This window comes from Perissodus microlepis, chromosome 23, assembly GCF_051167445.1.
Source record: "Perissodus microlepis isolate ML-2025 ecotype Zambia chromosome 23, ASM5116744v1, whole genome shotgun sequence".
Classification (NCBI taxonomy): Eukaryota; Metazoa; Chordata; class Actinopteri; order Cichliformes; family Cichlidae; genus Perissodus; species Perissodus microlepis.
In genome coordinates this window covers 21,074,427-21,098,033 of record NC_140482.1, presented here as the reverse complement: position 1 = coordinate 21,098,033, position 23,607 = coordinate 21,074,427, and the positions used below count along the sequence as shown (strand labels likewise).

Below are 23,607 nucleotides of genomic sequence, written 5' to 3'. Positions count from 1 at the left end.
GTCCAGGTGACCTGCTGAAGATAACACTGAGCATCAGAATGAGGAAGAAAGGTGATTTAAGTGACTCTATATGTAGCATGGTTGTGGCAGATGGGATACAGCAGCTGAGCATCGTTTAAACACCACAGCCTACCTGAGTATATTTACTGACCATGTCCATCCCTTTATGTCCACAGTGCACCATCTTCTGATCGTCTTCATCATCTCAAACTGTTTATTTTAATACAACAAATGAGATCACTGCACTCAAATATTTTTATTTCTGGCTCTGTGTGATTCTTTTTTAAAAACAGACATCCATAACATGGTCATCTGTGGCATACAGCTCTGTTTGTGAGCACAGACGCCTCGCACACTTGATGTTTAAACCTTCCATTTGAGAGGGCAGCCAACAAGAAGAAAGTTGTCTTAAAGGAAGAGGAGCTGAAATACCTGAGTGGCTCCACTAAGGTTGAGCATCAGATAAATAAGGATTATTTTAAAATTAAAATATGGAGCTGGAAAGTTGTTGAACACCAAACTAATCATCAGTTACATTTATTGTTATTTTACTAACAGTACTTATATATGTCACATGATTATTTTTCACACTGTGGTGACACTTTCCCACTTTAAATGTTGGGTGCAGGTTTATTTACATTTTGCTCTCAGCTGTGAACATTGTCGTGTCTGGACTGCGCTTACGCCATGATGCTGGATAAGGCAAACAGCTCAGCCACTAAGTACGAAAGGTAGCTGAATATGAAGACAAAGAGGGGCTCAATCAGGCGGACGCTGTGGGTGAAACGTGACGACCGCAGCCACTAATCCAAACAGAAGGCCAAATAAGACCCCGCCCTTTGTGTGATTGCAGCCATTCCTCAACTCTCTGTGAATCATACTCATGGCCATTGATCAGTGGTCTTTGATCACTGTGTTTTGATCAGTGGTGGTTAATCAATGGTCATGAGAATTTGCATATTAATGATCAAGGAACTGACCTCCCAGCCCATTCGTTCGTTCAGTGGTGCTAGTTTGAGTCATTATGTAAATGTCCTGTTTATAAGGTTGGAAACCTGCAGTCAGCTGAGACTGAAGAAGTCACTAGGATGAGCGACGAAACATTTCTCCCACTGAAAACGCTACGATGAACAGAATCAACTTTTGGTGATTTACTTACCTGGATGATTGAGCATGAATCAAGAAGATATTCATGTTGTTTTATTCCAGCACAGTTGGTGTGGATCACCGACAAGTTCAACGACAATAAGGGCTATTCAACTGTTGTTCTGTTTTTCTACTGTTGCAGTTGGAGTCTCCGTCCACTTGGGGCCACAGTTGCCCGTCTGAACCTGCTGACTCTGCACTAGAAGAAATTCCACCGCACCCGGAAGCGCTCTCCGTTCGGCAGCTATTCTGCTATTCATTCAGGCTGCAGCGATTTCATTCAGCCGTTGTTGATCTCTCCGCTTGTGTCGGGCGCCTCATTTACTTCTCCGTGGACAGATTGAAGGAGAGCGAGCATGGCTGGTCGGCTACCGGCTTGTGTTGTTGACTGCGGTACGGGGTGAGTAGGAGCACAATAAAAGGCTAGTTAGCGTTAGCTTGCTTTTCATTGACCACCTAAGCGACTGTCAAACTTCAGCTAACGCCCTATTCAGCCTTCAGGCTGGGGGCTTTTGCTCAGCGCCTCTCTGTTATTCTGAGCTCGTCGGTAAAGTCGGTGTTAATGCCACAAATCCAGCCAAAGTTTCCAGCTGCTTTATTTTGAAGGCTTTTTGTTCTTCCCTCAGCTTTGTCATTGCTGTTAGCTGCTGCTAGCCGCTGAAGCTAATGTTACTTCCTGGAGAAAGCAGCCCTCATATTTCACACTTACGTTCGCTCAAGCCTGGAGAAAGTGTCTTATATCCCTGATTTTGTTCCCTTTTAGGTACACGAAGCTCGGATATGCAGGAAACACAGAGCCACAGTTCATCATGCCTTCATGTAAGTAAACAGACCTCCCCGCCCCTCAAAAAAAAAAACCAAAAAAAAAACACTAAAGACCTAAAACTAGTTTAAACACAAGGCAATGTCGAATATGTGGATTTATTTACGTGCTGGGATGCTGTTAGAGAGCATATTTATTATTCAACTGCATTATTCGTTAAGTTGCATAAATACCAACAGTTTAGTGTGGATTGCCTCTGTGTGGTTTAATGCAGGTTAACAGTTTCAGGCCGACTTCCTTTCACCCTAGAGATGTACCAGAGCAGCTAAACTGGTTTCCGTAAGGCTGGTATCATATTGGAACAATATTTTCTTATCAACTCACGCACAGCAGGTTTTTCCTGGCTCATAATGTAAATTCTAGTAGGGAGGGACTGTGGTTGTAAGCATGATTGGTCTGCATATATTTAAGGGAGTGCGTTAGACGTACCTCACAGATCACAAGTTGGACAAAGGATGTTTAATACCAAGACCTCAGAGCACATTCATGGATGCGGTGAAGGAGAACATGCAGCTGATCCGCTGTGGTGACCTCATGAGTGTGCCACGCCATCAAACTGTGAGCAACTATTTAGACAGAAGCAGCTGTCCCGTTTCCACTTGTGTGACTGAGTGTCTAAAATATCTTTGCCAAGCTAATTGTGTCCAGTGTTGGATGATTTTTTTGTTTTTTCTTGAACCGATTGAATCTAAGTTTGCTCGACTAATGTTATCTCAGGATGTAAGTGCATGATCAATCCTGTTGTTCATAGTTATTTAATAAAATATATTTGGTACTGTGCTGTACCAATTTTTTGTTTTTCTTCCACCCGTAATATTTACAGTTTACATCGTTTGTCTGCAGGTATTGCGATCAAAGAATCGGCCAAGGTCGGAGACCAGGCCCAGCGCAGGATGATGAAGGGAGTCGATGATTTGGATTTTTTCATCGGGGACGAAGCCATCGATAAACCGTCGTATGCAACAAAGGTGAGTTGGACGCCGACGTGGGGGCCGAATCAGATTTGTGTTTGAGGATCGATATTAATGCGTTTTTTCTCTCTTTGCGTCCACAGTGGCCCATCCGTCACGGGATTGTGGAAGACTGGGACCTGATGGAGAGGTTTATGGAGCAGATCATCTTCAAGTATCTGCGGGCAGAACCTGAAGATCATTACTTCCTTTTGGTAAGACCAGAGCACTATGGGTTAATGGTAGTTAGAGCTAAGCAGCAGGCAGGGCCCCTCCGCTGTTTTTTTCTTCTCTACACCAAACACAAACTTCTGTTAACTGTGGCCTAGAGGGCAAAACACAGATGTTCTCAAAAGAGACCAAACAGGCTGAAATCAAGTCAAAAGTTTTCCCTGTTGTTACAATTTAATTGACCAGACAGTTTAGAAACCTCACTACACTCCTAAAAATGAAGTCCGACTGAATCAACGACTGCACTCAGGTTGGCCGAGTATATTTGCGGGATCAAATTGTCTCAGTGGTCTCAGTGTTGTGAAACTGGTGCGACCTAAATAATATAATAATTCCTCTTGTTCCTATTGGTCGTTTTCCATTACATGTCATTACATTACAGTTGAGCCCCTCTGGGTGTGGTTGTTATAGTGACACGGCTTGAAGTATTGTGATGTCATTTGTATGCGACACAATCACAAATCACAACAAAAATCGCCTCAAAGCACTTCATATTGTAAGGTAGATCCTACAGTAATAGAACAGAGTAAACCCCTACAATCATAAAACCCTGTGAGGAAGCACTCTGGCGAAAGTAAAAAGGAAGGAAAAGCTAATTTTTAACAGGAAGAAACCTCCAGCAGAATCAGGCTCAGGGATGTGCAGCCAGCTGCTGTGACTGGTTGAGGGTGACGGAGGAAGGTGGGACAAAAGACATGCTGTGGAAGAGAGCCAAAGAATAACAATAACTAATGATTAAATGCAGAGAGGTCTATTAACACATAGTGAGAAAGCTTCCCCAGCAGCCTACACCTACTGCAACATAACTAAGGGAGGATTCAGGGTCACCTGGTCCAGCCCTAACTATATGCTTTAGCAAAAAGGAAAGTTTTAAGCCTAATCTTAAAAGTAGAGATAGTGTCTGTCTCCCGAATCCAAACTGGAAGCTGGTTCCACAGAAGAGGGGCCTGAAAACTGAAGGCTCTGCCTCCCATTCTACTTTTAAATACTCTAGGAACAACAAGTAGGCCTGCAGTGCGAGAGCGAAGTGCTCTAATAGGGTGATATGGTACTACAAGGTCATTAAGATAAGATGGGGCCTGATTATTTAAGACCTTGTATGTGAGGAGCAGGATTTTGAATTAAATTCTGGATTTAACAGGAAGCCAATGAAGGGAAGCCAGTAAAGGAGAAATATGCTCTCTCTTTCTAGTCCCTGTCAGTACTCTTGCTGCAGCAACATAACAGTGGACCGACTCTGGGACCACATTGTGGGTTTGTGTGGAGCCATTTCAGTTTTGATTTTCATGAGGAAGACGGACTTTTCATAACTGATCGAGTGACGCCACTAACTGGCCAATCGGTGGCATTTAGTATGTTGACATCACATTTTCGGATCACTTGGAGCCCCTGCCTGAACGGACACTAAAAAAGTAATTGGTACCAGCTGCTACCGCCTAATGCAGGGGACTGGTGCAGGGACACCAGTCCACGAGGGCCGGTGTCCCTGCAGGTTTTAGATCTCACCCTGGGTCAACACACCTGAATCACATGATTAGTTCATTACCAGGCCTCTGGAGAACTTCAAGACATGTTGAGAAGGTAATTTAAATCAGCTGTGATGGATCAAGGACACATCTAAAACCTGCAGGGGCACCGGCCCTCGTGGACTGGGATTGGGGACCCCTGGCCTAATGAAACCCCTAAAAGTCGAGCTGTGCCGAGTAACCATCAAACCATCTCAGCCTCGCCTCTCTAATCTGTCAGACGTGTCTGCTCCTCTGCAGAGAGTTTGTTTTCAATACAAACTGCTAGGGAATCAAGAGTACAACAAAAATAGCAACGACCGTCTCGTGTGAACGATCAGCCTAAAATCTTCTGTCTTCCCTTTTCAGACAGAGCCTCCCCTCAACACACCAGAAAACAGAGAGTACACAGCAGAGATCATGTTCGAGTCCTTCAATGTCCCCGGCCTCTACATTGCTGTTCAGGTAAGACTGCTGCAAAGGCTTTTCTGAGTTTTGGAAACAAATCCCTAAAAGTTCAAACCCAGCACTCACAGCTGGTTCAAACACTGAGCTCAGACGTGAGAGCTGCGTGCGTATAATTAGATTTGTGTGTTTGACTAAGAATGTGATTCCGAGGATGTTTTATGGGGAAATGCGGGTTTTCACTTCTTCTTTTTCAAGGTTTCACAGTTTGTTTGGGTTGTTCTTACTTCATATAAATGCACATGAGTGTCCTGAGCGTAAACCTATGTTTCATGATTTTTTTTTTTCTTCCCCAGGCTGTCCTGGCGCTGGCTGCCTCCTGGACATCCAGACAGGTGGGAGAACGAACGCTGACGGGGACGGTGATCGACAGCGGAGACGGGGTCACGCACGTCATCCCAGTGGTCGGTGTTGCGTCTTTTTTGTGATTATTATTTGCTTTTTAGCTCCCAGCCTCACTTCCGCTCCCTGGAGCTCTAATCCTTTGCTCTGTGGCGTTCCAGGCTGAAGGCTACGTCATCGGCAGCTGCATCAAGCACATCCCCATCGCCGGTCGAGACATCACATACTTCATCCAGCAGCTCCTGAGGGAACGAGAGGTGGGGATTCCTCCAGAGCAGTCTCTGGAGACGGCTAAAGCTGTCAAGGTCAGTACGCTTCATGTTTACCAACCAAAGACAGGTTTAAAAAGAAAAAGAAAAAAAAAAGCCCTTTTTTCTAATGGCCAGCAGGGGGCGATAAAAGCAGCCAGACTGTATAGAAATATATGGGAAGGTGAGCCTGCTTTTGGCTAGTCTCAGTGTCACTACTGCTAGTATGAGACGACATCTGGACCCTACAGAGGTTGCAGAGGTAGTCAAACCCCTCCAGGATGGCACATCAATATGTGCCACTTGGCAGAAGGTTCGCTATGTCTCAAAAGCATGGAGGAGATTCCAGGAGACAGGCAGTTACTCCAGGAGAGCTGGTCAGAGCTGTAGAAGGGCCTTAACCTATCAGCAGGACCGGTATCTGCTGCTTTGTGTAAGGAGGAACAGGGTGAGCACTGTCAGAGCTATAAAATGACCTCCAGCAGGTCACTAGTGTGAATGTCTCTGACTTCATGAGGGTCACCTGAGGGCCCTCTAGTGGGTCCTGTGCTCACTGCTTTGCACTGTGATGACTGATTGGCATTTGCCACGGAGTACCAGATTTCCATGTCCATGTGGATGAGTAGTTGTATAGAAAGGTGTCTCTTAGTCAAGGAGCTCAGAATCAAAACACAAAAGCCCGGCTCTGTGGTTGTGGATTTTCTTAGCGAGTACTGCTGAGGTAAAAGATCTGGGGTGCAGCTGTTCTGTTGCCATCACTCCTGCCTTAAAGCTGGCACTTCGTTACTGAAAGAGGCATCGGCAGGTCATAACAAGAGTGCAGACAAACCGGGAGGATTATGTGACAGCCTTGGCACACAACTTGAGGGATTGCTTCATCTCTGTAGCTAACTGCAGGGGCATGTTGGCCAAGCTCTGTAACAGAGTTTAGAGCGACAGAGTTTAACTGGGCCTCTGTTCACGAGGACACCTTTTGTGTCGTTGCAAACAGCATGAGCACCAGTTTGAGTCACTGTGAAGCTGTCCTGTCCATGCGGTGTTGTTGTTGTATAGATTTTAATTTATAAATGGAAACTAACTCAAGATGCAGTCTGTAAGAAAACAAGGCAGAAAAGGAAGTGATACCTTTGACAGATGATTTCTGTACTGCTTCTGTCATGTACTTATCAGTTTGGCCACTAGAGGTCAGTGTGGCATCAGAAGCATCAGAATCTGAGAAACTTTATTAATGCCAGAGGGAAATTGAGTTGTCATAGCAGCAAATATACAACAAACTTCAAGCACTCATATAAAATGATTGTAGAAACAGATGCTACTAGAAGCCATAGTTAAATTATACTGAAAACTGCTAGCCTCTCCATTCATTCCAGAGGTTTAAAACAGGAAGCTCGTCATTGTTTGTTTAGTTCCATGTGCATTTGTCTTACAGTATTGCCAAATATTTTGTGCTGTGTGTTTTTAGGAGCGGTTCAGCTATGTGTGCCCTGACCTTGTTAAAGAGTTTAACAAGTACGACACAGACGGCAGCAAATGGATCAAACAGTACACGGGCGTCAACGCCATCACCAAGAAGGAGTTCACCATCGACGTTGGGTACGAGCGCTTCCTCGGCCCTGAGATCTTTTTCCACCCTGAGGTACAGAACACGCGGACACGCTTTGCTCACATATCCTCTAATTTTTTGTTGTATTTTTACTTTTTTTTTCTTCTAACTTTAAATGTTGTTTTTTTTTTTCATCCAGTTTGCCAACCCAGACTTCACCCAGCCCATCTCAGAAGTGGTGGATGAAGTCATCCAGAACTGTCCCATCGACGTCAGGCGTCCTCTCTACAAGGTAAACACACACTTGTCTGCTTCTGTTTGAAACATGGACACACAGCACATAGCAGTAATCATTTTGTGTTGTGTCACAGAATGTCGTGCTCTCCGGAGGCTCCACCATGTTCAGGGACTTTGGCAGACGCCTGCAGAGGGACCTGAAGAGGACTGTGGACGCACGACTGAAAATAAGCGAAGAGCTGAGCGGTGGGAAGTTGAAGGTAAGGGGGTAGAAGTAGCACGAGGAGCTGATACAGGCAGCTTCACATAAATCTGTGAAACATTTTGCTCCGCAGAAGAAAGCTTTCTTCCAAAGCCTCCAGGCTTTTCAGTAAACTGTTGAGCACAAATCATCTTTGTTTTGCAGCCCAAACCCATCGATGTGCAAGTCATCACCCATCACATGCAGAGGTACGCTGTCTGGTTCGGAGGATCAATGCTGGCATCTACTGTGAGTATTTCAAGGACATCTGTACTTTTGCACTGCAATCAGTGTTCTCATCATAGTAGTAAATACCCTGTAGTTACACGCTCTAGTTCTAGTGATGTAAGCTGTACGCTTTTAACTCCATAATATATGCACACCGTTACTACCCATGTGTCCAGTACTTACTTTACTTTACTTTACTACCCAGTACATACCCGCTGAACTATCCAAAATGTATTCTCTTAAGTATCCAGTACGTAAAAGAACTTATTTTGTAAGTTTCCTATATGAAGGTGCGCATTAGAAAGAAAGCTAACAGGCTTCTTTTGCAACATTGAACACTGAATTTCTTTGTTTACACTGTGATGTTTCCAAAATGTTATTCAGTGTTGAAGTTTGCTTTGTTACATTTGTGTGTTGCTTCTGCAGCCCGAGTTCTACCAAGTGTGCCACACCAAGAAAGACTACGAGGAGATCGGGCCAAGCATCTGCCGCCACAACCCCGTCTTTGGAGTCATGTCTTAGGCGATGGAGAGAAACAGTGCATTCAGGGGAGGCCAAGAAGAGGAAAAACAAAAAACGGACGATGCAAGACCTCACGTGCTGTGGAAGTCCCTCCAGCCTTTGCACGGATGCTCCGACAGATTATTTGTATAGAGCTACAGTGGACCAAACAAACTGCCAGAAGAGTGGCAGCATCCTCACAAATTAGAGGAAAGAGGTGACTCAGCCCAAAGGATCCTCAGATAAAATGTTTACTGCAAGTAGGCTGATGATGATGATGATGATGATGATGATGATAATAATAATAATAATAATAATGATAGGTGATAAATCTTTAATTTCTGCGTGCCTCATATATGTACTTACTCTATCCTCACAGGATTGTAAAATGTAATTAATCAACATGAGTCCTGTATAAATGCAATTCTGTGTATATGGGTTGGGTTGTGGTATGTGTTCTGTACTCTAAAAACTGAAAGTGTAACGGTTGTTTTAAGAAACACATCATGCTTTGCTACGCGATTACTCAAAAGCTTGGAGTCACTTTGAAATTTTCTTGTTTTTTGAAAGAATATTAGATTTTTTAAAATCTCATGTAACATGAAGTGGATCAGAAATGTATAAATAACTCTGTAGGCATACTTGGGTCCATTTTCTGTAACCATCACTCCTCTTTTAGTGGCATATAGTGTTCCCCAGTTCAAATTTCGCATGTTAAAAGGCCGCTAGTTATGCTAGCCTGACTGAAAACTGTCCCGCTGATTTAAAAAGCAATGCGTTTAGTTTTATCGATGTCTGGGGCATCATCGTTTGGGGTCAGTTAAAGTGGAAACAAGGTCTAAAGTGTTCTCGTTCTAAGAACTGAAGATTTCAGTCTGTGGTGTGTACCAATCCTTTCTTCGAAAAGCCGAATCTGGCTTCAGCCACCGGTGCTGAAGTGAATGCATAACTGACCGGAAATAAGTGCATCTTAGGGCTGAGATACCAGCAGTCTCACAGCTTCTCAGGTGGCAGCATCTTTAAGTGGTACCTGTAAGAGTAACACTGTTCCAGTTTGTAAAGGGATAGTACACACTGTTGTATGACAGTTTTAATTTTTCTGCAGTTTTCATACAGAGAAAAGACGAATGGTTCAGATTTATTGCCTCTTTAATCAGCACAGCTTTCAGCTTCACTATCATTATTGGAAAAGTTTTTATAAATACATTTATATCTAAATGACCAGTCAACCTTTTAACAAGAACAAAATGTTCTGCTGGGTGATAAAGGAGCGATGCTTGCTGAAAACGAGACCCTGCATGAGCCTACATCGATATTCTAATAATTCGAGGAGCCTCTGTATGTGCATGTGCTCTTGGCTTGTGTCAGCAACTGTTCATCTGATCCACTTGTTATTTGACGGGCGTATTGCTGGGCTCCCAAATACGTGCAGTATAAAGTGCAATGAAATAATCTGGATGGGCGTTCCTCGTGAGGACAAAGTCACTGCTCTCACTAACTGTGAGGAATCAGGGAACATCTGTAAATGGTAGCTACTCACACAGCACGCACTGCCCTGCTTCCATTTAAATTTATTAATAATTTGTGATGAAACAATTAAATCTCAGAGCTTCTCTTTCAAGGACAGCTTTTTTTCTAAGTGACCCCAAAGGCAGCCTTTCTTTGCAGCAGCTTTATGATAATCAAATGGGTGCAAGAATTAAAAAAAAGAAGGAAAAAAAAATAGAAATCACCAAAACAAACTGACCATTCCCATTTCCTTTGTTTTTTTTAAGTACCCTCAGTACCTGGAAGAAATATTTATTTGAATTTACATGAAATTATTTGCTCATGTTTGTTTCTTCCTGGTTCCTCCTGCAGCATTATGACAAATCACCACCGCTTTGCTCTTTTTTAAAATTTCCCCCCATTTGTATTAATCATCTCTTGAACAACCCGTCTTTGAAGGAAAAACAAAACAAAACGTATTAATATATGAACATGCAGTTTGAATGACTTGTTGGACTGTCACTGTTGCCTAGATCTCAGTTATACTGGATAGCCTTGTACTGTACCAAATCTGGATTTCAATGCTGGCATTCCAATAAACGCCAAGGAGATGTTTCTTCACGTGTTGATTTCTCTGTTTTGGGCTTTATTATCTTGTTTGCTTTGCTTCTATTTTTAAATGTACCCATCCTATTTATGTGTGTCTGAGCCCTGGCCTCTGTAACTGTATCCCTTCCAACATATGGTGCACATTTATTTTAATTCAGCCATCTTCTTGCGCCCGATTGGTCAGCAGTAAAAGGGAAGCCCTGTGTAGAGTGTCATGCGTAATCGACATGTCCAGCCTCTTAGGAGTCTCAGACTTTTTAAACATGACATGTTAATAGAGTAAGAAAGAGAAGCACCGAGACGGAGGAATCTGGAAAGATTTAAACATGTCGTCCAGCCTGAGGTTGAAGGTGCTCCTCTTCTTTGCTTTATTCTTTGGAGCAACAGGGTTTCTCTTCCTGATTCTCTCCTGTGGGACTGAGTACTGGCTGCTGGCTGCAGAGTCCTGCAGCAACCCCGGAGAACACAGCCTGAGAGACGTGAAGAGCAACGTGAAGGTATTTGAACTGTGCAGGAGCGACGAGTTGATTTATGTGATGCCTTTTAAGAAAGGGAAGCAGTAGTTTATGAGTAAAGATGTATTTATTAACATGTGTATTTAAAATAGAAATATGCTTTGAAATATAAAAGTTACAAAAACAGACTGAATGACTAACATAACATGGAAAACTGTTAATACGCAAAATTTGTCATTTAAAAAAAATGAAAAGCAGATTTTTCCACATTAAAATATGTTTATTTATTAGATAAAACTTAAATGATAGCGTAATGCTGTGAATTTGTATCTAAAATTTGAGTGAACATCATCAATTTGTAAAAAAAAACAAGTAAAAATATACAAGAATGTAATTTTTTTTGAGCTACTGCAACTGTATTTTAATGGAATACAGGAATTTTTCTTTTTTTATTCATGCAAAATATTTGGTGCCCAAAGTGCTACCTTTTTTATGGGTTTAACAAAAAACAAACAAACAACAACAACAAAAACACTCAGTATAGGATTGCACCAGCCAGATTTCTCCTGGATGGCTAAGATCAAAAGATTGTTACATCTTTTAACACAAATCTATTTTTTTTCTCATATTTCAGGCCATTTAAAAGACAAAAGTGTGTATAATATTTTATTATATTTTAAGAAATAAATGTTGACAAATGTTAGTGCAATGCTAGTAATTTTCCATTAGCTCTCCCTAAAGCTGATTTGGGCTGAGGGGCCTGGCAAACCTTTACCACTGCATGGAAATCACTGGACCAGAGGCCAGTACTTGGATTATATGGCAACAGCGTTACACTTCTAATCTGCACACAAACATAAAATGATTTTGTAACAAAAAAGACTGAAAGAGCAAAATAATACTAAAATAGGAGTATAACAGGGTAAGTATAATAAACCAATGTGTCAACATGTTACATGATGCCCTTATTTTGTCACAGTAACCTTCATCACCATTGTCAGGCTGCTTATTACACATCACTTTGTTGCTGTCATGTCGCTAGTGGACCGGGTGCAGGCTCTTGTTGCCTAGGTAACCTTGTAACACCCATGTGAACTGTGTTTTTCGCTGTCATTGATAATCGCTTCAATTGTGCACCTCAAAGTTGAGAAAAGTTTAACTTTTGGACCCGCCCGCTTCGTTTCCACAGCAGCAGCAACCCATAGTTGCTGAATGGTCTGTGGTCTCTGCTGTCCTATGTGTACGCCCCCTCAGGCACAGGGGGCACAGTAGAGCAAAATAAATAACTAAATAACCCTGTAACTGTCCTGTAAACATCATGAGGAGCACTGAGAATTGTTGTATGAGGCTTTGTTGCTAACAGTGGACTAGAAAATGTAAACATGTGTCTAATATTTGATTCAATTTTAGATAACAGATGCAGAAATGTGGTTTCTATAATTTAACATAGATTTGTTTTCTAAAAACAAAACAAAGATTTCATGTAAATTTAAAGCTATAACAACTTTATATTAAATTACTGTCTTGTAAAAATACAGAATACAGAAATTTTCTGTATTTTTATTAAAATTTCTGTATTTTACATGATGACAAATTTTATATATATTCAGTCAATTTAATTGATTTTTGTGGGGTAGCCCACAGCACGTCCTATATACTGTGTACCATGGGTTGCATTTCTTGCTAGTTGGTGATGTTTCACACCACTGACCCTTCACATTTGCAAAACAACCGATGTTATTTTAAGCCCTGTGCATGAGAAGGGGCTGAAAAATAGACATATAGTGTACTTGTGCATCAGATACGTTATCTATGACTTTAAATGTCTCCAAATTCACTTTGTAGCTGTAGACCTACAAATTGAATATTTACATATAGTGTCTCTGGATGGTGATACTTGAGACTTAAATGAATGGACAGAGAAAATCAAATCTCGGCCACATGAGAGAAGATGAGGTCACAAAGTTCAGTGTGCCAACTTGCAGTATTCCCCCAGTTGGCTTTTGCACCACTCCCTTCAGACTGCACATGTGCAGTTTTTTATGGATCTGCATTCAGATGATCAGGCTTTTATTCTTGCACTGATATCCTTTTGTCCTTTGTCCTGATAGTTTTTGCATTGCTTAAAATTTCAGTATTCTTTCTCTTCTTATACTTTTTGGCTGCTTTAACTTGATTATCATGCACTCTAGATTCATTTGAGACTCTGTGAAGATCAAATTGACACACAAATTAAAAAAAAACGGCAATCCCATCAGGATGTTTTTGAGCATGATCCTCTTTCAGTGTAAGCTAGAAGAGCTCCAGTGGAGGGTCTCTGGGTGCAAACTTCCTCAAATGTGTCTGTTTGCTGGCAGCCGATGGACCCCCAGTCTTTTTCTGTAGCAGGCTCTGGTTACCATGACACACTAAACCTGCCTCTTATATGCTGTATCCCGTAACTTAAACATCTCCCTGCCAGAAAGCACTCACTGCATTTGAATCTTCTTCGTCATCCACACATTCTTGTAATGAAACCCGGGAGATGAGTGGCTCTGGAGTAAAATTCATTGAGGTATTCATTAAAATTGGCTCCAAACACGGGTCAGAAACAGGGTTTATTTCCACAGCTCTCATCAGATGTTGTTTTCTGATCCGACAGAATTCACAGGGTGTGACCATTTTCCATGAGGGTCTGTTCTGGCGGTGCTCCTACACGGCCTTTTCTCACGATTACTCAATATGGGACCTTTGGATCTGTGAGAACCTTCATTACATGTTTTATAAATGGCAAAAATAACACAGTGAACCTTTAATTGTGACAGCTGCCTTTCCCCCCTCTTCAGCAAACCAGCCTCTACCAAAAGTGTGCGAGGTCGCTTTCCTCTTCCCTTTTCCTGCTAACAAGCCGGTAGAGCTGTGGGATGAGCCGCACAAGTTTCTTGGACAGCCTCTTGAACGCAATGCGGCCACTGGTTGGCATCACTTTGTTATACAAGCGGCACATTGTTACTGTAAAAACAGCACTGAGCACTGACTGGCTGTCGTGTTTTCCTCAGTTTTCAGGATCTGCTGGACCATCTTCTTCGTCATGGGTTTGGCGGCGATCATCATCGGTGGATTTGTTGTCATCTGTGCCGGCCCACTGACCAACCACAAGCTCTATAAAGTGGGCGGGGCTCTACAGCTGCTTGGCGGTAAGGCTAAATATAGAATTGGAGGCTTCTTCTCAAACAGATCCTCAGAAGCTATCTTCAGAAGGAGACTATCATGAGAACATTTTACAGTATGTCGTGAGATTTCTGCCCCCCAAAAGAAGAAATTGTATAATTTGCTCCATTTGTAATGACGGTTTTGGTCACAGTCCTCTTATCCAGTGTCCATCTGTCTCTGAAATAGGAGAACTATTTTTGGCTGATCCCTTATTCACTAGAGATCATCACAGCAGGTATACTTTTGCCATCTTTTCCACGCCACATGCGCTTTCTGACACAGTCTGAAGGGAATATGGGTCTCTGGCTAGAATTGAACCAGTGACCTTTCTCTTCCCCAGTGAATTTACAAACCACTACACAGTGAAGCCAGTGTTCTGGCTTTGAAATAGCAGATTTCTATGACTGGCCAGGAGTGCTACAGCAAACGTAGCCATTAAGTTGTTTAAAGTGGCTTCCACTGCTCATATCCACCTCCGTATTTGTGTTCTTCTGCTCTAATTGAGTAGCTTTGCATGACTGACAGATCAAAATAATCCTAATTTATCGTATGCTGGGCAAACCCTCCCCTCTGTAGGCCACTTTTTCTGACCGGATGCAGTTTTTTAACAACACCTTTTTTAACTTGTTTGGATAAAATGTGTTTTAATTAAAAAATATATATATGTACTTTCATATCTATGATAAATAATGTAGGATTGTTAAAAAATATTATATTTAATGTGCATAATGTGCAATAATTTTGATTAGCTGATTCGGAAGAATTTATAAATAAAATAAAATTTTGCATAACTTCAAAGACATAAACATGTCTTTTATTTTTAAATAGTTTAATCCTTTCAAGTAAAGTAGCTTAATTCTAAAAATCATTATAAATATTAATGAATGTTAAACACAAAGTTTCTAGTGCAGATTTGGCTTTGGAATAAAAGAAAACATAAAACAAAAATTGTTCATGTTCAGAAAAATATGTTTTACAATTTTATTTTCAAAATATTTTAATGCTTTCAGCTACACTACAACTAATGTAGAAAGTAATATTAGTAGTATTAGTGGTATTAAATTAGTTTTAGTAGTATCAAAAAAAATAAAAATATTTTAACTAGAAATCAGTTAAACTAGAAATAATGTAACATTTAATAGAGGTTCACATTTGTTAGCTAACACTGCCTCCAGGTCTGTGTAGCTCAGTTTTAAATGAGAACATGTTTGGAGGTTGTGTTTGAGGAGTTTTATTTTCTGCACATTTAACGGTTTCCCTGTTTTGGTGTATTTGTTTGCTGAAGCTCTTGGCTAAACGTTTATCTCAAGAATGTAATTTGAAAGTGTGCGGTTCCAGCTAACCCCAAACACCAATCATCAATACCTTTAGTCTCAGGACATCCTTTCCTCTTCTGCAGAGATCACACAAGTAAAAAAATCGGAAAAAATCTTTGTTACGAGCCAACATTAGTATGAAAATATTGGTAAGGTTGCAAAATTTAGAAATTAGAAGGGAGGAAAGCCTTTCCCGTGCTTTGGCAAACATGTGAGCCATGTAAAATGTTTTTATGCATGCTTCCAATTTCCTGTTCTACGCAGAGGAAAAACTGAAGAAAAAACAGTCTCATTTCATAATGACTGCATTGTTTGTACTTATGAAGCGGCACGATTTATTGTTTTACTTTGAGCAGTCAAAACAGGCAGTAAAACACGACCTGCTGTGCCACTAAACCTGTCCTGCAGGTTTACACGTGTCCCACGGAGTGAGGACAAAAGTGTAGTAGATGACACGCTGACAAAACAAAACAAACAACACAGTATTTAACAGAAACACATCAGCTGAGAAAGGCTGCAACAGACGTTTTGTAAAATGAGTAGAAATATTTAAACTGCAGATGTCATCTGGCATTTTTGCTCCCATTACATTCTTGATTCTCCTGTAAAGCCTGGTTATTATGTCTGTATATCTTATATAGATCAGAAGCTGAATGACCTGCACTGTTTCCCGTGTGTCTGTTAGGCGTGTGTCTGTTCATCGTGGTGGTGATGTATCTGATGTGGATCCAGGTCCTGGACACTCTGGATCAGTTTACCCTCCACCAGAAAGCCTCTCGCTGCCCGTCTTTCCATCTCAGCATCCAGCACGGCCCCTCGTTCTTCCTGGCTCCGGTGGCCGTCTTCTTCTGCCTACTGGCCGGCCTCCTCTTCGTCCTGGTCGGACGAAGCATCGAGAGTAAAGAGCTGGACAGCACGGACAAAATCTCGGAGATTTCGACAGATGAGCTGTGAATACAGACAGTCGACTTGTTCAAAAGTTCACCGCTCCACGTGTCTGGAGTGAAATGCCGTGTGCTTGGTGTGTAGATGAGTTGCGGATGTGGAGCTGATGAAATGGTTTGTGGCTTAAAATCAGTCACAGGAGGCTCCTGACGAATCTGATTTTGTCTTGTAACATCGACTGAATGCTGTGATTTTTAGTCTTTTTAGTTGTCTCATGTGTAGCAGCACTGTAAGCATTAAAGAAATGCTGACATGAAATAAGTGAAGAGTCCCTGGCCAATGATATTCATGCTGTTACCATCCTTTATATACAGTTTACAGTCCATTCAGATGATAGACTGTATATTAAAGCTGGACATAACCAATGTGATGTCAAGCATTGACATTTGAACTTTCCTTTTTGAAGACCTAATGTTATCATGGTGCCAGAAGTGACCATATCTGGAGTACTAAGTGATTAGCTTGGTTAGTAAGCTTGCATTCATAAACTGCACATATCTGCTAATTAGTACTAAAGAAATACCAGAATTTAATTCGCCAAAACTAAATCAGGCTGCATTATTAATCAGATAAGTTGATTTAAAGTTATCCAAAAGGCATCAGGACCACAAACACAGAGGAGATTTTGAGCTTCGTGAGGCCTCGAAGAAAGCTAATCGCTACAACTGTCTGAGTAGGCTTCAGGCTCCTATTTGAAAATTCATTCAACAGGACTGTTGTTTAATTACTGTAAAGTTGAGCATTACAACAGTCTGTTTACATCATAACATTATAACAGTATAGCTCACACCGAGTCATGTCGGCTTCATTTTTCAGGTGGCCGCCACTTCATTTAAAGTGGAAATGTTGATTGTGTTGTTGCTGTGGGGAAAAAAAGAAATAACTGTGTGTTTGTTTTTAATACAGTGACATTTGATTGACTAGTCAAATGGTTTATGCCATTATATTTTTCTCTGATCTCGTTTTGGTTAGAGATTTATTTTGTTTTTATTTTAATTTCCGTGATCGTATCGCGTGTGCTTGAATTACTGTTTACCTCATTGTTGATACATTCTTTTGTTGTAATTGAAAAAATATACAATTACACAATATAAAAAGTTAAGAGAGGGCATCAAACCAACGTTCATACAGGACAATTTTCAACACATCAAAAAGCGTCATTTACATTAAAGGTATATCATGACCTAAACCTTGTGCTCTTTCAGGTTTGTTAGTCATTAACGTGTGTTACTTAAGATAGTGGGATTTAGAGGAACTGCAGGACTTATGTGGAAGTCCAGAGAAGTTTAATATGTAAGAAAAGCTGGTTGGAAACTGAACTGTTGAGACTCGTTTTAAGACATTTGACAGAAACAAAGGGACTTTGCCATTACTGTGATGTACATGACGGGACTTGGTGATCCATAAAAGTAGAGTCGACCTCGTAGGTTAAAGCTGCACGGACCTGTGATGGGAATTTTTGCGGTCACCAAACTAAAACCAATGTAGGGGCGTGTACCAACTGGCGCGTATGGGGTTACAATCAGTTTGCTTACTCAAATATTTGTTCAGTTTCATGTTCGACATTTTACTCCAGTCAATAAACTACTGTAACTTTACATTTACTGCATTTTGCTGTTTGTAAAGGTTTGTTTTTCTCTACTTCTACTCAAAGATTTCATTGCATTGACACAGCATACGGATAGTAATCGAGCATATGTGCATATAAATGACGACCAGACAGTTCAGATTTCATCTGTTGACAGTTTAAAGCCACAGTTTTTACTCTGTCGCAAAAAAGTAACTTTTTTTTTTTTCCAGTGAGTAATATAATTCTTCTAAATAAAAAACTATATTCTCAAAAAGCTTGATGTTTTCAAACAGTTATTTAGGAAACTGAAATAAATTCTAGACTCATTAGAAAAATAATGTAATTCTTCAAGCATTTTTCCATTTTATGACCTATAACTAAAAGAATTTAAACAAATGTATTGAAAATTATAAGAATATTCTGTGACTTATAAATACTGTGCATCTCTCGGTCTAGATAAATACATGCAGCATGCATCATGGGGAAGATTGCTGACGTGACAGGTGTCCAGATGACACTCATCCTCGGAGGGTAAGCTTAGGAAGTCCTTGCTGAAAAGGCTGGCTGTTTGGGAAGGTGACTGTAAGGAAAGGTTTGGTACAAAAAGCTGCAAAAGATACAGAGATGTGCTGGCGTTAGAGGAGCTTGGATCACTGAGTGCAAAATCAATGCAGCGCTTCATGCCTTCATAGACTGAAAAGCAGATTTCTGCAGGGAAAAGGGTGCAGTGATTTATTGAAACACGTACAAACATACATATAAATGCAATATATAAGGCAAAAACAGTTTGTACAATTCTAACAAGCTTGAAATTCGATATTTATTTTTCAGCACAGTCTGAACTCTCTCATTAAGTAGTCTTCAGGAATAGTTCTCCAGGCTTCTTGAAGGACATTCAAAGCTCTTCTTTGGATGTTTCTGCCTTTTGTTCTGTTCTCTGTCAACATGACCCCACACTGCTTCAATAATGTTGAGGTCTGGGCTCTGGGGAGGCTGATAGAATAGAATAGAATAGAATAGAATTCAACTTTATTGTCATTGCACATGCACAGGTACAGGGCAACGAAATGCAGTTTGCATCCATCCAGAAGTGCTTTAGTGATATAGATATATTACAATATATATTAGCAATAATATAGATATGTAAGTATATTACAGAAATGGGTCTATTATGGTATGTTATAATGTACACGGTATGAAGTATGTTGTGAATATTCTATAACTATAGGTATGTACAGGCTGTAGTGAGTACAAGCTATGTACAGGCTATGAACAGGATATAAATATGAAAAACTATACAGAATATGAAATAAATAACTTTACAGAAATCTGAGATATACAGTTATACAGAAATGGGAACTATGCAAGTTGTAAACAGTTGTAGGGTTAAAAATTATCGTATGTACAGAATGATTATTTACAGAGCTATACAGTAGTGCAGTTAAGATAAATTAGATATGTGGATAATTTCTACAGTATCTATATAAAGTGCTAGTGGTTGTGAGTGGTGGTTCAGTCCATGTTATTATTGTGTGTTTGAGGGTACAGTTGTCCATTGTGGGTGTGTGTATGTTCAGTCCATGTGTTAACGTGGGTCAGATGTCAGGAGGCAGAGTTCAAGAGTCTGACAGCTGTGGGGAAGAAGCTGTTCCGGTACCTGGTGGTCTTAGTCCGGAGGCTCCTGTAGCGCCTCCCAGAGGGCAGGAGGGTGAAGAGTCCATGTGATGGGTGACTGGGGTCTCTGATGATTTTCCCAGCCCTTTTCAGACACCGCTTCCTGTAGATGTCTTTTATGGCAGGAAGTGGTGCTCCGGCGATGCGCTGGGCAGTTTTCACGACCCTCTGCAACGCCTTCCGGTCCGAGGCAGAGCAGTTCCCGTGCCAGACTGTTATACAGTTGGTCAGGATGCTCTCGATGGTGCAACGATAGAAGTTCACCAGGATGTCTGAGGACAGGTGGTTCTTCCTCAGAGTCCTCAAGAAGAAGAGGCGCTGGTGAGCCTTCTTGACCAGCTTGGAGCAGTTGGTCGTCCAGGTGAGATCCTCGGAGATGTGGACTCCCAGGAACTTGAAGCTGCTCACACGCTCCACAGCCGTCCCCTTAATGTGGATGGGTGGATGTGGGTCAGCATTCCTCCTGTAGTCCACGATGAGCTCCTTGGTCTTCTCGGTGTTAAGCAGCAGGTTGTTTGTGTCGCACCACTCAGCCAGACGATCCACCTCCTCCCTGTAGGCGGCCTCATCGTTGTCACTGATGAGGCCAATCACCGTGGTGTCATCTGCAAACTTAATGATGGTGTTGGAACCATCAGCAGGTCTGCAGTCGTGGGTGAAGAGGGAGTAGAGGAAGGGGCTCATCACACAGCCTTGTGGTACACCGGTGTTCATTGTGATGGTAGATGAGCAGTGGTTATCCAGCCGGACATGTTGGGGGCGGTTGGTCAGGAAGTCCAGTAACCATTTGCAGATGAGGGAACTGATGCCCAGGTCTGTCAGTTTCCTGATGAGTTGTGAGGGGTGGATTGTATTGAACGCTGAACTGAAGTCTATAAACAGCATTCTGGCGTAGGTGTTGTTGTTGTCCAGGTGTGAGAGGACAGAGTGCAGTGCGATGGAGACTGCATCCTCTGTGCTCCTGTTCTGGCGGTATGCGAATTGGTGGGGGTCCAGGGTGGGGGGGAGACAGGATTTGAAGTGTGCTAGGACCAGCTGCTCTAAGCACTTAGTGATGATGGGGGTGAGTGCTACTGGGCGGTAGTCATTGAGGCAAGATGGGTTGGAGTTTTTGGGTATCGGGACGATGGAGGTGGATTTGAAGCAGGCCGGTACCACAGCGTGGGCCAAGGACAGGTTGAATATGTCTGTCAGCACTCCTGCAAGCTCCCCAGAACACGCTCTGAGAACACGCCCGGGTATGCCATCAGGGCCTGCAGCCTTGTGGACATTGATCCTGCTCAGCACCGCTCCTACATCGGTGGGGGAGAGAGTCAGAGGTTGGTGGTCTGGCGTCACGTCTGCTTTGGTTGTGGTTGTGGGGTTCCCTCGCTCAAAACGAGCATAAAAGTTGTTGAGCTCGTTGAGGAAGGAGACATCAGAGGATGCGGGGGAGGGTTTGGTGGTCCTGTAGTCTGTGATGGTCTGGAGTCCTTGCCACATGCGTCGGGGGTTGGAGTTGGAGAAGTGTTCTTCTACCTTCTTTTTGTAATGGTGTTTGGCTTTTTTGATGCCCTTCTTTAGATTAGCCCTGGCTGTGCTGTAGGCGTGTGCATCTCCTGACCTAAAGGCGGTGTTGCGGGCCTTCAGGAGGAGACGAACATCCCGGTTCATCCAATAGTGCTCCACTGTGTGATTTTCTATCCAGTACCTGGTTACTTGTTCACTAGTACTTGATTATTATTTCTAGCAAATATAAAGATCTGGATGGATCACATCAGGATTAGTATGATTTAAGAGTAAAATCAGAGGCAAGCAATGCTTGACAGGAAGTCACTCCAATCGTACAGCGATGTCAAAAGGACCAAAACACAAAACAGCTTCCATCGGTGAGGATTAAAGTTAGTCATTGCAAATGATTTTTCTAATCTATTTAACAGATCCCATTGTGATTAATGCTTCCCCGCTCTCACTCTGCCTTTATTATAATTGATAAATCAAGTTTGACAAAAGTTGAAGAGAGGAAGGCCGCTTCAGTGTGCGTGGAAGCAGTGAGTAGATTGAGTGTGACTGTGGCTGCCTGTCATGAGGACATCAGGCTGAAGATCTGAAATGCTGGGTCAGAGGGATGGGGATAATAATAAATTAGACTGTCATAATCCATTTTCTGATAGGAGGGCTGCTTTGGCCTGCATGTAAAGACGTCTGGCAGCCACTAGAGGGCAGAGTCGGCTCAGGATAGCGTTTGGAAGCGTTGCCTCTCACCTCATTAAAATCACTCTTATCCCCCTAGTAGATTCCTTACGATGGTGTCCGACAACATGGCAGTGAAATGCAGAATCGCAGTGCACACATCAGATTAGGTTTGCTAAGGGAGGGAAGCAGGAGTGAAATTTGTAAGTGATAATTAAGTCAACTCATTCAATTTTCTCTCACAAACAAAATAATAATTATTTTTTCCTTCCCTTGAAATTAAGTATTACTAACATTATATCACAAGGAGGAGGAGGGGGTGGAGGCCCACAGTCACACCTTTTATAATTGGAAAAGGCAAACAGAAGTGAGACCTCGAGATGATACAGTGACGAAAACGAGTCTTTCATTATTCGTTCACATCTCAAGCTCCTGCTCTTATCCGTCCCTTCTCTTCTTAATCTCCGCTGTGAACTAGTTGAGCATAATTACACCTGAGCATGTCACGTTCATTCCCCCAGCTGTCACCAAACAGCTCTGTCACCTCCTCGTCGTAGCCCAGGGTTGATCTTTACTTTCTAATAAATGCGAGGAGATCCAGTCATAGCACTTGGTCATAGAGATTATGGCAGATTCATTACTCGATCCAGGAGTGCTTTTGGGAACATGCATTCACTCGTCGCCACTGCCAGGAGTCCTTTAAGTTGCGACATCACACTTTTGCAGTGGACAGAGCTGTCTGCTTAAAGGAGCTTACCACAAAGAAAAGCAACCCAAGGCATTTATTTTACACCCTCGTAAAAACATTGTTTTATAAAAATAAAGAAAGATTGTGCAAAGGTTGATGGATTAACCATCATTTATCAGCTTTAACTAGCAGTTTTTTCTTGCTTCTGTTGTCCTTGTGAATGGAAGGGTGCCAAAACTGGCATCCCAACTGCTAGGGCAGGTCAGTCTTTACCAGTATTTTCCAGCAATTTCTGTGCCATTTTCCAGATGGCACAAAGAGAGGTGGCTGCTTTGTTTCCTGTTTTGACTTCTCCCTTTTCAGCTCCACTGCTGGAATGATGATTTTCTTCTATCATTTAGGAGAAAACTGTCAGCATGCCCCAAGCCCCTGTAAAAATCTTTATGACCAACACATCAACCATTAAAGCGCCCCTTAACCCGTCCCTTTTGTCTTCCCATTCATGTTCCTTTATATTTTTATTAACCTCTGTGGTTTCTAGGAAAGGTCTCTCTAAACTCAATGAATACATCAGAAATTTACCTTTATATAGTCGCCTCAGGGCACTTTATATTATAAGGTAACGACACTGCAATAATAGAGAGAAAACTCCAGCAATCAAGCAACTTTGATTGCTAGACAAAATAAGGAGACATCAAACGACCCCCTATGAGCAAGCACTTGGCGACAGTGGGAAGGAAAAACTCCATTTTAACAGGAAGAGATTTAGCTGCAAAACCAAAGCCCTTATACCAGCAATAGCCTAAAGTTAGCTATGCTAGCCCTTCTTACATTACCATTATCAGAGTTCACATGATACACCAACCAGCAACTTCATTAGGTACACCTTTGCTGAGTTGGAGCCCTTCTAATTAAAGAGCTGCTTAATTTCTTCATTGCAGATTCAACAACAAGGTGCTGGAAATTTTGGTCCATGTTGAGATGTTAGCATCACACACGTGCTGCAGATTTGTCTCGTTGTGGAGGCCATTTCAGTAC

General features: G+C 41.9%; 2 protein-coding genes across 2 annotated transcripts; both read left to right on the top strand.

Annotated features, from left to right (window-relative positions):
• The first annotated feature begins 1,337 nt into the window (after positions 1-1,337).
• Positions 1,338-10,569, top strand: LOC146361380 (actin-related protein 3). Its single transcript, XM_084921997.1, has 12 exons — positions 1,338-1,546; positions 1,910-1,965; positions 2,813-2,937; positions 3,024-3,134; positions 5,025-5,120; positions 5,417-5,524; positions 5,624-5,767; positions 7,173-7,346; positions 7,453-7,545; positions 7,625-7,750; positions 7,897-7,980; positions 8,386-10,569. The coding sequence occupies exons 1-12, from the start codon at positions 1,503-1,505 to the stop codon at positions 8,479-8,481; spliced, it is 1,257 nt and encodes a 418-aa protein (XP_084778123.1). The 5' UTR covers positions 1,338-1,502; the 3' UTR covers positions 8,482-10,569.
• Positions 10,570-10,845: 276 nt separating this feature from the next.
• Positions 10,846-18,230, top strand: LOC146361379 (transmembrane protein 182-like). Its single transcript, XM_084920394.1, has 5 exons — positions 10,846-11,054; positions 13,654-13,750; positions 13,838-13,966; positions 14,051-14,188; positions 16,206-18,230. The coding sequence occupies exons 1-5, from the start codon at positions 10,884-10,886 to the stop codon at positions 16,472-16,474; spliced, it is 804 nt and encodes a 267-aa protein (XP_084776520.1). The 5' UTR covers positions 10,846-10,883; the 3' UTR covers positions 16,475-18,230.
• The last annotated feature ends 5,377 nt before the right edge of the window (positions 18,231-23,607 follow it).

Bases quoted from the DNA above. Each gene is read 5' to 3' on its own strand.
- LOC146361380 (XM_084921997.1), top strand. From the start codon at position 1,503: ATGGCTGGTCGGCTACCGGCTTGTGTTGTTGACTGCGGTACGGG. The intron at 1,966-2,812 runs GTAAGTAAACAG...GTTTGTCTGCAG, and splicing joins ACAGTTCATCATGCCTTCAT to GTATTGCGATCAAAGAATCG. The intron at 2,938-3,023 runs GTGAGTTGGACG...TTGCGTCCACAG, and splicing joins AACCGTCGTATGCAACAAAG to TGGCCCATCCGTCACGGGAT.
- LOC146361379 (XM_084920394.1), top strand. From the start codon at position 10,884: ATGTCGTCCAGCCTGAGGTTGAAGGTGCTCCTCTTCTTTGCTTTATTC. The intron at 11,055-13,653 runs GTATTTGAACTG...CTGATCCGACAG, and splicing joins ACGTGAAGAGCAACGTGAAG to AATTCACAGGGTGTGACCAT. The intron at 14,189-16,205 runs GTAAGGCTAAAT...TGTGTCTGTTAG, and splicing joins GGCTCTACAGCTGCTTGGCG to GCGTGTGTCTGTTCATCGTG.